The sequence below is a fragment of the Gracilinanus agilis genome, chromosome 2, assembly GCF_016433145.1.
Source record: "Gracilinanus agilis isolate LMUSP501 chromosome 2, AgileGrace, whole genome shotgun sequence".
NCBI lineage: Eukaryota > Metazoa > Chordata > Mammalia > Didelphimorphia > Didelphidae > Gracilinanus > Gracilinanus agilis.
Genome location: NC_058131.1, coordinates 284,894,214 through 284,905,423, shown reverse-complemented (window position 1 = coordinate 284,905,423; position 11,210 = coordinate 284,894,214). Strand labels below are relative to the sequence as shown.

The following is an 11,210-nucleotide window of genomic DNA, read 5'->3' as shown; positions in this document are numbered from 1 at the left end:
CTTTGATAAGAGAATTATCCTAGGGGGAGGAGGAATAGTGCAAATTAGGGTCAGCTGACCATACTGTGGCACACTGTAGACCAGTACATAGTTTTTATCTGGAAGGGAAATCATTTTATTAAACTTTGCTTGAGTGGTCCTAGCTTTATCTCCAAATTTTGAAATCTTGAGCCTCCTTCAGCCTTCTGACTGTCCAGTCCCACCCAACCTAGTGCCAGGCTCCCTGGTTCACAGCCACCTCCCCACCTCTTACCATGGCACTGTCAGAGGGAGACCGAGGGCAGGACAACCTGCCTCTGGGGCCATGTTGGACAAATCTTCTGGTTCTAAAGTCACTTTTGGGTCAAAGACAAGAGGACCTAGGGGACATCCTTCCTCCCATGGATATAAGGAATATCCTCAAGGCCTGCCTAGAATCCAGGAAGAGGCACAAAGAAGCATCAGGGGAAGGGAATGAAAATGCTAAGGAATCCTACTAGGAGGGCAGATGAGGTACAAACCAAGGTGAACAGAACTGAGAAAGAGGGTGGAGAGTCAGTCTCACATTTAAAGAGATCCTAGATGGGACAGTAAAGGAGGAAAAGCGGATCAACCATAAATGACTGATATTTATTGACATCTGAGGGTTCTTAAACATCTCTAAGTTCCTGTGTAAGACAGGGAGAAGGACCCTGATGCTCTTTGGTGGTTTCTTCTAGACCCTGACCAGTTCTTAGATGAGACTGTCTTGGACACCAATGGCACATGAGAGAAAAAGCTAATTCCAAGGACACTTTCATTATAAACCCAATGTTCAGTACCCACATTCCTGTTACACAAGATAGGAAATACAGATTGTGTAGAAGCCAGATTCCCTGATGTTGTGGGACCAAAGGAAAGAGGGACTAGGGCACAGAATCCCTGTGGAAGGCTTGTCACAAAATAGGAAGGGACCTCACTCGATATGTAGTCCAAATTGTACCTGAACATTCATTTCCCTCTGTACACACCTAGACAGCAGGACTAGCTCTGTCCCAAGCCTAGTTCCCCTTGGATGGGGAAGGGCACTAGTAGAAGAGTCCAGGTCCAGAGGAACATAGTCTTCCCTTTGCCATTCCAGAATGGCCAAATCCAAGATCAGCCAGATCACCCTAGCCTCTCCCATGGGCTGAGGCTCAACATTCATACTGGAAAGAAACCCACATCAGCCAAAGGCCAATGTTATCTAATGTCTTTAGCATTCCCCCTACAAATACACATAGCACACATAATAACAGCACACCAAAGACCCCCAAAACAAAACCCCATAACTTTTAATTGGCCCCAAATCATAACGCCAATTTGACAAAAGACTGATTTCCCCTTACACTGTAGTCTTCTATGATAGGAACAAGATACAGAAATACAAATACCGTCAGTTGAATCAAAGATGGCAAAGATACTCCATAAAGGGAGGAGGGAAACGAGGGAAAAGAATTAAGCTCCTGTCTTTCTCCCTCCCTCCCTCCTCCCACCCATTTAAAAATGATGGAGACCATTGCACAGAGAAAGCTGAGAATCACCCAAACCCAACTAGACACCTGCCCCATGATAGTTACTCATGGGATGGGACTAATGATTGAAAGGGAGTGGGGGTGGGGTGAGGACCTAGAACTTTATTCTTTTTTAGATAGATCTCTGAGTAACAAAAGATAAAACTCTCACAGATTTCCAAACTGTTTTGCATAGACCTATCCCCTTTCCAAAAATATCTCTAATATAATCTCTATATATAGAATTTGAATCTAAAGCTTTGACAGCACTAGTTAGAACCACTGAAGTCCAGGTATCAGAAAGGATACTTACTACCTTAAGAGGAGATGGGGGTGAGGAAGGGATTATTTTACTAATAATTTTAAAAGGACCAGTGCAGTTTTCATCTAATTTTCTGTCCTTAACTACCTAAAATTCCCTCAGGTTCTCTCTGGTCTAAAACCTTTTACTTTGCTGGTTTTTTTCTTCTCTGGCCTTTGGGCTCTTACTGCTCCTGGCAGAATCATCAGCTATATAGGTCCAATTCCAGACTCTCGTGAATTGAAGGGTCCTTTCCTATCCTGGACTCCCATCTATTCTTGCTGCTTCTAAGAAAACAGCAATAACCCTGCTAGATGACTGGGGAATGGGAAGGAAGAAAAGAGAGCAGTTGAATTTGGGCCCAGTCCTGAAGCTGCCAATTGAGAGAGGTAGAGGTAGGAGAGGCAGGTGTAGATGATAGGCATCTCCACCAGGCTTAAGGGTGCTCTCCCAAAGGGATTGGCATTGTACCCCCATCTCACTGGACCCCCTGGGCTTTCCCAGTGAGTGTGGAGGCCAGCTGCACACTCATCAAAACAAAACATTAAAATATCACAAATCCCTCCTCCTTGATCAAGTTTGTGTATATTAAGACCTCAGTCAGACCAAACTGTTGAAAGAAGAAAGGAATGTAGGGAGGGTAGGGACCCCCCACAGTGTCAGCTCCCAGTTAAAGTGCTAGTCATTCACAAGAGAAGGGGAAAGAGAGAGAGTACTCCCTTGGGGTCTGGGGCTTTTCTGAACCTAGGACAATTCTTTAACAAACTTTCAGTCCTGACTTGGCAGGAAAAGTCTAATAAGTGTATTCTAAAATGTTAGTAAAAAAAAAAGAAAAAGAAAAATGAAAGGAATCAATCTGGAACCAATCCTCCCCCCACCCCCATCCCCATCCCAGCAGGGTTCCAGAAACAAGGATGTAGGACAGAAAGGGCAACTGAGTCCTCCTGGGACCAGAGGAAGATAGGGTGGAGACTAGAGCCCAGCTCTATTCCCACTGCTGAGAAAAATTGTTCTGCCCATATTCCCCATCTAAGAGAGAGGGCCAGCTCTCTGCATGCCCGGTCCTGACCAGACAGCTCCCCTGGGGAGTGGTAGGGCAAGGAAGAGAAGGAAACTAGGAAAATGATCTCTCTCTTTTGGGGAATAAAATAGCAAAAAAACCAACATTATCAACTTAAAAAAAAAAAAACAACAACCACCTTCCCACCCGTCCCCAAAACCAAACACCAGCCTGCTGGGTTTATTAAAAATTACAACTTGGCAACTGAAATTAAAAAAAAAAAAAGTTAAACCAGTGGTTTGAGCGAGGAGGTCACAGGCTCTATCTTCCAGCCTGGGCCTTTGCTGTGGGGAGAGAAAGTGCTAAGAACAGAAGCTTTGGCAGTGGCAGGAGGTGACACCCAGGACACCAGGAGCATGGGCTAATGAGGGGGCTGTCCTGCTGGGAGCACAGCTCCAGCCTGTAATTGAAGAAGCACCCCTCCTCCTACCCATTCCCCTGGAAGCTGGGGAAGGCATCCCCTTCCTACTCGGCAACTGAGGCTGAGCAGGTGGGGGTTACCTCTGGGGATTATAAAGGCTCTATGGCCCACCAAGCTGGCCTTGCTGAGGAGACAAGCTCTTTTCTCCTGTTCCTGTAGGAAGAGACATAGGTCCTTCCTCCAACACCTCCGGCCTCCTAGTGCTCGTATGGACACTTCTCCCTTCCTTCCTCCTCCACTTGGTATGGTTTTTTTTCTTAATTTCTCTGTTGCATCAACTGCCTAAGACCCAGCCCCAAGCAGAGAGTACACCAGGGGCTACAGAGTAGGAAGGGAAAGAAGCCCTGAACTTTACCCACCTGGGGACGTGAACCTGTCACAGGCCTACCCAGGAGGGCTGAAACAAAGTCAAAGTAGGTGGTTCCCTACCCCGATAAGGGGAGTTTGGGGCTGAAAGTTACCACCTGGGCAGTTTGCTCTCCCCTGTCTTAAGTGGTCACCCCAATTCTGGACAGATGAGGAGACTGGAGGGGCTTGATGGGCCAGTGATGTTTGGTCAACCTGGCCAGCAGGCAGAAGCATAGGTTTCATAAAGGGGAGACAATGGAGGAAGCGGGGGCTGGTAGAAGGATATGTGCGCATTGTTGGGGTGGGGAGAGGGCAGGCCAACTGCCAACCCCCCAAGGCTCTGCTAGGGAAATATGTGCAAAGTGCAGAGAGCCTCTGAGAAACAGAGGCAGGCAAATTCAAAAGGGAAGAGGGAGGCGTCAGAATGGGATAGCTTATAAGCTGAAAGTATGTGGCACAGGCCAGGACAAGCTAGGGATGGGAAAGGCAGGTCTACCAAAGGCCACCTAGCAGGTCCACCTGAAGGGCCCCGACCTCCTAGAAGCAGGAAGTCAGGGTTCAAAGCTCTAAAAAGATGAGCAAGGTATTGAGCAGAAGGGAGAGAGGAAGCTGCAGGGGAAGCCACAGTCTAGCTCAGAACCACAGAGCTAAGAGCAGGAAAGCCTGGCAGCCAGCTCTAGGATGTGTCTCCAGTTTCTCCAAATCTCTTCTTCCCCGGAGTGTTGTTAGTGGCAGGAATCAAGAGATGACTCCAGGGTGACCAGTTCATACAATTTCCAGGGTGGGGAGAAATATGGGGTAGGTAGATTCTCACCCTCCACACACACACATCCTCCAGAGAAGTAGTCAGAAGCACCAGCACTGCAGAACAGGACAAGCAGGCAGGCTGGGCCAAACACAAGTCCTTTTCTCCAGCTTTTAGGGAAGGGTGCTTGCCCACATCCACACTTTTATGAGGCCACAACCCTGCCCAGCAGTGGGCCTATAGTCCTGCAGTAGGAATTACTTCCCTCACCAGACTCTACCTCTTCCCTTTGCCTTCTGAATTGGCACTTGGCCCAACAGTTTCCTATAAGGAGGAAGGATCCGTTTATGGGGTGCTCTGGAGTATATAAGGCTAGGCCAAGCTGCCTTGGGGCTCTTCTTCCTGCCTCGATGTCTGCTCTTTAGTGGTTTGGAGAATATTCACAGTGGTACAATCAGACCGCAGCAAGGGTCCTGGGAAATACTCTCAAGAATACCAAGATGAGATGGGTCAGGTCTGGGGAAGAGGATGGAGGAGAGCTAGATGATGAGGAGGGGGCCCAATGCCAGCTTGGGGCAGCCCAGCCTCAGGCCTGGTCCGGAGTGCAAAATTCTGATGAGAGAGTGGACAGGAAGTAGAGATGGAGAGGTGGTCCCCAGAAAATGAAGGAACCTTCCTTTCTGGAATGACTCGGGTCAGAATGCCCAAGGGCAGGGCGGTTCCTGCTTTCCAGATCATGGTGGTCAGTGGCTTTCAATCACTACAGGCTCAAAAACTCCAGAGGAGACTCTGTAGGAGGAAGGTGGAGGAGAGAAAAACTGTTTAGAAGCTCATCAAATCCCAAGGTTGTGCCAGGAACATCCAGGAGAAGCTGGAAGCTAAGGGGGAGTGGAGCCCACAGAGCCTGATTTTGACAAATAGTCATACATTGAGACATGATGATTGAGGTAAGGCACTTTGCAGGAAGAGACAGTCTTTGAATCCCCAGTACCTGACAACTAGGCCTTACACAATCTGGGAGTTTCATAAATTTTTGCCAAATTGAATTCTAGTCCTGACTCTATTGCCAATTTATTCTGTGACCTTGGTTAAGTCCTTTCTTTTCCTCTGAGCCTCAGTTTCCCCACTTGTAAAAATTAGGGGGTTGAACTTTAAAAAAAAATGCTATCTACAGTTCCTTCCAGCCCTAAAGCTTGGGAGGCAGGTACAGCACTGTGGAAAGAGACCTCTGGATTTGAAACCAGTTCCTACACTGGCTCTGGTTTAGTCTCTACCGGGGCAGATTTGAATCTCCATCCATAAAATGGGGCCCTGATACTTGACCTCAGGCTTCTTATGAAGAAATGCCCTTTTAGAAATGTGAATTAGGAAGAAGCTTGGTTCTCTAGTCCTGCTTCCAAGGGCCCAGGTCAGTTCAGAGCATTGTAGTTCCAGTTTCTGACCAACAGAGGATGACAAAGTCCTCCCCAGGCACATTAGTCAAATCTTCCCAACAGCCTCACCAGGCTTAGGTCTAGAAAGGGACCTAAAAAGACTGTCTAGTCCAACTCTCATTTTATAAGTGAGGAAACTGAACTCCAGAGGGGAAAATGACTCATCCAAGATCAGAATGGTAGTGATAGAGTCAAGATTAAAGCCAGGTCTTCTGGACTCTAAAATTATTTTTCTTTTCACTCATAACACACTATTTATTATATGGAAATATTTTGTTTATTTGAAGACATAAATGCCAAACTCTGCCTAAACATGATCCATTCTGCCAGAATTTTCCTTACACCATCAGGAAAGGAAATCTCAGGCCAATCCAGAGCATCAAGAAAGCTCACTATGGTGTTTTGCCCAATGGGTTCCTATCTTTGTAATTGGCCAAATTCATTGGCAATATTCCCTTTCACCCCATCTATTAACTCACTCTTCTCCCTAGTGAAGGATGACTACCACCAGCCTGCCTAATTTGTTGGTGCCAGGCACACAACTTGGGTGAATAAGGAAACACTGTACCTGGTTGCCAGCTGAATGCCACTCAAGGTGGTGGTGCCATCCCTGCTCACAAACAACCTCAGGTTACTGTCTGTGGGAAGAAAGGGTAGACCAGGGTTAGAGGACTCATAGGCAGGATGGGCTCCAGAGAGAGCCTGCCTATCCATCCCATCCCATTGACCTATCCATCTCTTCCCATCCAGGCCCCTTAGATCTCCCATCCCATTTCATCACATCCCAACCAAGAGAAGGTGGTTGGGCTTTCCTAGGGGTCCTATTAGGCAGCTGGGAGCAGTTGTTACTCCTATCTCAAATCCCACTCACTGTCAGCACTGGCTCAAGTTTGGTAGAAGGATGGGCAGGTGAGTTCCCCTCAGGGGTAACTCACCCTCATTGTTGCTGACATCTGTAAAGTCTTGGCTCTGCATGATCTTTTCCACAATGTCATCTGCATCAATTCTCGTGTCATCTACCCAAGTTGGGTGACTTTCCACTGAATCCTTCTTCCTCCTTGCAGGAGAATGGAGCCAAATGAATGAAACATCAAACACTAGTAAATCTAGCTGGAAAAACTCTGAATTGAAGGAGAAACACTGCTGATGCTCACCACATGGTATTGGAATGCTAAGAATACCAGGCAGGAGATTATGGAATTGTAGCAATTTAGAGCTGGGGCATCCTGTCTAAACCCTTGATTCTTTAGAGGAAGAGACTGAGGTCCAAAGAGAGGAAGAGACTTGCCTGAGATTGTGGTGGCACATCTAGAATTTAGATAGAAGTTCTCTGAATCTAAGTCTAATATTTCTTCCATTATATCCCCATCTTAGCATCAAGGGATTTGGGTTCCTGTGACCTTAAACAAGTCACTTACCCCTTGCTGGTCCTCAGTTTCCTTATTTATTACCTGATAGCATTGGACTAAATGATCTTGAGGACCTATTCCAGTTCTAAATATCATAATCTCAGGCCTCTTGGGTCTCTTTACACTTAAATCTCTTAACCATAGTTTCTTCACTTGTAAAATGGAGATAATAATCCTACCTCACAGAAGTTGAACCCTAATGCATTCTAGAAATGTGAACTATCATTCCAAGATGGCCCTAGAATTTTTGTTTCCCATCCAGAACCAGGAATGAATTCTAGGAAGAGACTCAGTGGTGTCTTCACCTCATTAACCAATTAGCTCTTACCCCATTTCACTCCCCTACATTACCCCCAATCTTACCTGAAAGATCGATCTGACAAATGCAGAGGTCTAGGAGGCCGTGGGGGCTTTTCTGGTTTATGCTCTCGCTCACCCTCAGGGCACTCCACAGTCATACTGAGGCCCCCAGAGGCACTACTGCTGGTGGAGGTGTTTCTTCGGTGAGTCAAGTCTGACAGGCTAGAGGAGCGGGAATGTTCAGTGCTATAACCTGGGAGAAGGGCAGGACAGAGAAGAGACAAAGAAGCACTGGTGACCACCTCTCCCTATGGTCAGGTTGAGGTGACCACTAGGGAAGGGTCTCCTTGGCTGGGCACACATAACGGGAAGTCATCAGGTCTCCCCCAAACTTATAGAAGGCCTGCTCCCAACTTTGAAGCTGACTCTTAAATCCATAAGAAATAGGAAAAGAAAAGTGGCAAGGAACAGCGGGCAAAGAGCCGGCCGTGGAGTCAAAAACCCCTGGGGTCCAGTTCCACCTCTGACATATACTAGCTGTATGGGCCTGAGCAAGTCACTCTTAACCTCTGAGATCAATACCCAAAGCAATAACCTCACAAACCTATGTGAAGCCCCAGTGAGATAAGTCATATAAAGCACTTTTCTGCTTGTGTTCAGAATTGTTATTAGTATTATTATTTACCAGAGATCTTGGACTGCTGGCTGGCATAGCTGGAGTTACGGGAATGGCCGGAGTGGAACACTTCCTCTGGGCTAGACAAGTTCTGATCTGGCTCTTCAGGAACCCCTGGGAAGAAAGCATTAAAGTTCATGAGAGAGACAGACACACAGACAGAGAGAAATAGAGAGACAGAGACTCTGATTTCCTGCACTCTTGGTTTTTATTTCTCTCTATTCTTCTCTGTTTCTGTCTCTCTGTCCTCCCTTTCTTGTGAGAAGGGTCCCAGCACCCCCGCTCCTGGCCAACACATGTTTAAGAGTCCATGGTCACTGCTAGGAGAGCAGTCAGAGGGAACAAGGAGCCCAGACTTCTAAGCTCTCTGGGCAATATTCAGGAGTCCTAACCAAAGCGACCAGGACTTGAGAGTTACAAAGGCCTTTTCCTGGCAGAGCTTTTCAGAAAGCTCTTATCTGAATTTTGAAGTATGTAAAGTTAAAAGACTCTCCCCTCCCAACCTTCCCACTCCCTGCTGAACAAACAGGGAGAGTGAAGGGCACCATGGTTCGTTTCACTGAGTCAGAAGCATAGCCAGGGCCAGCACTCCCCAGGGTGTCTACCTCTGGAGGTCAGAAAATGCAGTACCAGAGGGAGGTCTGAGGAGGAGAGAGTGAGAGGATATTAGGAGTTTTCTATGGGGAAAAGGTCAGGGGCTTATTTTAGGGGAGAAGGAACAGAACAGAGGAAAAGTATGGCTACAATGCAGGAGAAAATCAAGTCTGGGAAAGGAGGGGAGAGACAGAATTTTGAAAGAACAGCCTCTCTGCCCCAGGAAATATTTTGTAATAATACAAACAAAAGGAGCAGCTCATATTTATGTGGTATTTTTATATCTAATAATACTAACATTCATATGTTCATTCGTTTTATAACTGAGGTTAAAAGGTACCTGCCTAGAATCATTTAGCTAGTAAGTTTCTGGAGCAGCATTAGAACTCAGGTCTTCCTGGCTCCACTCCAGCATTTTATCCACTATAATAACTCACCGCTTCTCATATTTAAGATGACGCATAGGAGCTACCAAAGCTCCCAAAGACTGTTTCCCCTCTTCATTCCCACTCCACATCTCCTTCTCCCTCACAAGAGCCAGGACTCTGTTTGCCAGAGACTTCTCTTTCCCCAGCCTGAATGGCCCATTTATTAACTGGACAGCTAGATGGCACAGTGGATGGATGTCTGGGCTTGGAATTAAAAAGACTCTTCTATATCTATATCTATCTGGACAAATCACTTCACCTGTTGGCCTCAGATTTTCTCATCTATATTATGAGCTAGAAAAAAGAAATGGCAAACCACTCCAGTATCTTCTCAAAAAAACAACAACTCTAAATGAGATCTAGAAGAGTCAGACATGACAGAACAACCACCAACCATTCAAGACTAATAATCCAGAAAGAGGGGCAGTGCACCTAGTTTTACATGGTATCCCTGAGAACTTGATCTCCTGAAATCCTGAGGGTAAGGCTGAGGGGCTTGGCCTATTTGAATAGGCTGGCTCTTTATGAACTTGCTTCCATGCTGAACTGAGCCTGACCAACAACAGCAAGTACAGAAATAACCTGATAGGTCCATGGAAGGAGCCCTGGGTTAAGGAGCACTGGTTTCAGTTCCTAGCCCTCAAGGCACTGAGTGGATGGGGCTCAGTGGGATCTGATCTCATCATTTTAAAAAGACAGCATTTGCAAAGTTTTGTGAGTAGACAAAAGAGAAGGTAAGCACCAACTTCACATATTCTTAAACTGCAGAATTAGATTAGAAGAAAACTGTAAAAGTCCTTTGGAGCTCTGAGACTGGTAGACACAGGCATGTCTCATATGCCTGTGTCTTTGATTTTCTACCAAGGAATGTTTTATTTAATCATTCACTCTACACATCAATTGCTGGGACAGATATGAAACTCAGGTAAGACTCTATTCCCTGCCCTTATAGACTTTGGTCTAATAGAGGCACTTTCAACTCTAATGTACAATATTATACTCTTAAGTCTTCTTCTCCTCTAGGAAGCATGCAACAAATGTCTCATCTGACACTTGGGAAAGTCGGTGCCCAGAGCAGGTCAATAATTTGCCAATGGTGACACAGTAAAGGTTCAGGAAGAGGAGAGGCTAAACTTGTTACCTGATCCAAGGATGGTGGGTCTCGCCTTGGTCTGCCGAGTCCCAGTGAGGGTAGTGGAGCTGCTGCTGCATGTACCCTCGCCTTTACAGGTCAATTGCAGGGATGTGTCCTGGCTGGGGATGATGATGGACTTGGCTGTGGAAGGTGGCCTGGAAAGCAAGAGGTGGTAAGTAACAAAACCTTCTTGCTATTCTTGCTAGCCCATGGCTCTCTGAATCTTAACCTGAAGGGAGTCCCCAGGGAATATTTTAAACTAGAAAAATAGCCAAAAGCTTAAGTAGAAACACCCCATTTCCAGTTTCTCTATAGAACCTTGGATTTTCAAAAGCCATGAGAACTAATGAAAACTGAGGGAAGTTATAATCTCCTAGGTCTACTAATGCTTCCAGGTAGAACTAGAAGGAATGGGGGGGGTGGGGAAGCATTTATTAAGCATTCAACATGTGCAAAGAGCACTGTGTTAAACACCGAGATACAAACAGAAAATAAGATCCAGGTTCTATAAGAATTCCCCTTCTAATGTAAGTCTCCTGAACTTTTCCCCCTTTCTCCTTTCCCCAATATGACCATCCTCAAGTCACTACCTTGGCCACTGATAGAGACTTTTGCCCCATCACTTCAACATTTTATCCCCCCAGATCGTATGATACACCACCAAAAACTCACGTCTTAAAGCAGGGGTCTCCAGAGAGCAAGGACATTCCAATGGTGACCTGTTATGGGAAATGTGAAGCCATCAGAATCAGAGGAAGGGAAGAGGGGTATAAAGAAAGTGTGCTAGACCAAATCTTTATTCAGGCAATTACTGGTTGGGTGATTATGAGTAAATTAATTTCACTGAGA

General features: G+C 46.1%; 1 protein-coding gene across 1 annotated transcript in view; it reads right to left on the bottom strand.

The window, feature by feature from the left end:
* Positions 1-1,273: 1,273 nt before the first annotated feature.
* FAM102A (family with sequence similarity 102 member A) overlaps positions 1,274-11,210 on the bottom strand; it is a 43,659-nt gene continuing 33,722 nt past the window's right edge. Inside the window, exons 5-11 of the mRNA XM_044664069.1 lie at positions 11,034-11,080; positions 10,368-10,516; positions 8,214-8,318; positions 7,592-7,781; positions 6,755-6,876; positions 6,388-6,457; positions 1,274-5,175 (exon numbers count right to left, since the gene is read on the bottom strand). Coding sequence (XP_044520004.1) covers positions 5,130-5,175; positions 6,388-6,457; positions 6,755-6,876; positions 7,592-7,781; positions 8,214-8,318; positions 10,368-10,516; positions 11,034-11,080 — 729 coding nt within the window. The 3' untranslated portion in view covers positions 1,274-5,129. The remainder of the gene's footprint in view (positions 5,176-6,387; positions 6,458-6,754; positions 6,877-7,591; positions 7,782-8,213; positions 8,319-10,367; positions 10,517-11,033; positions 11,081-11,210) is intronic.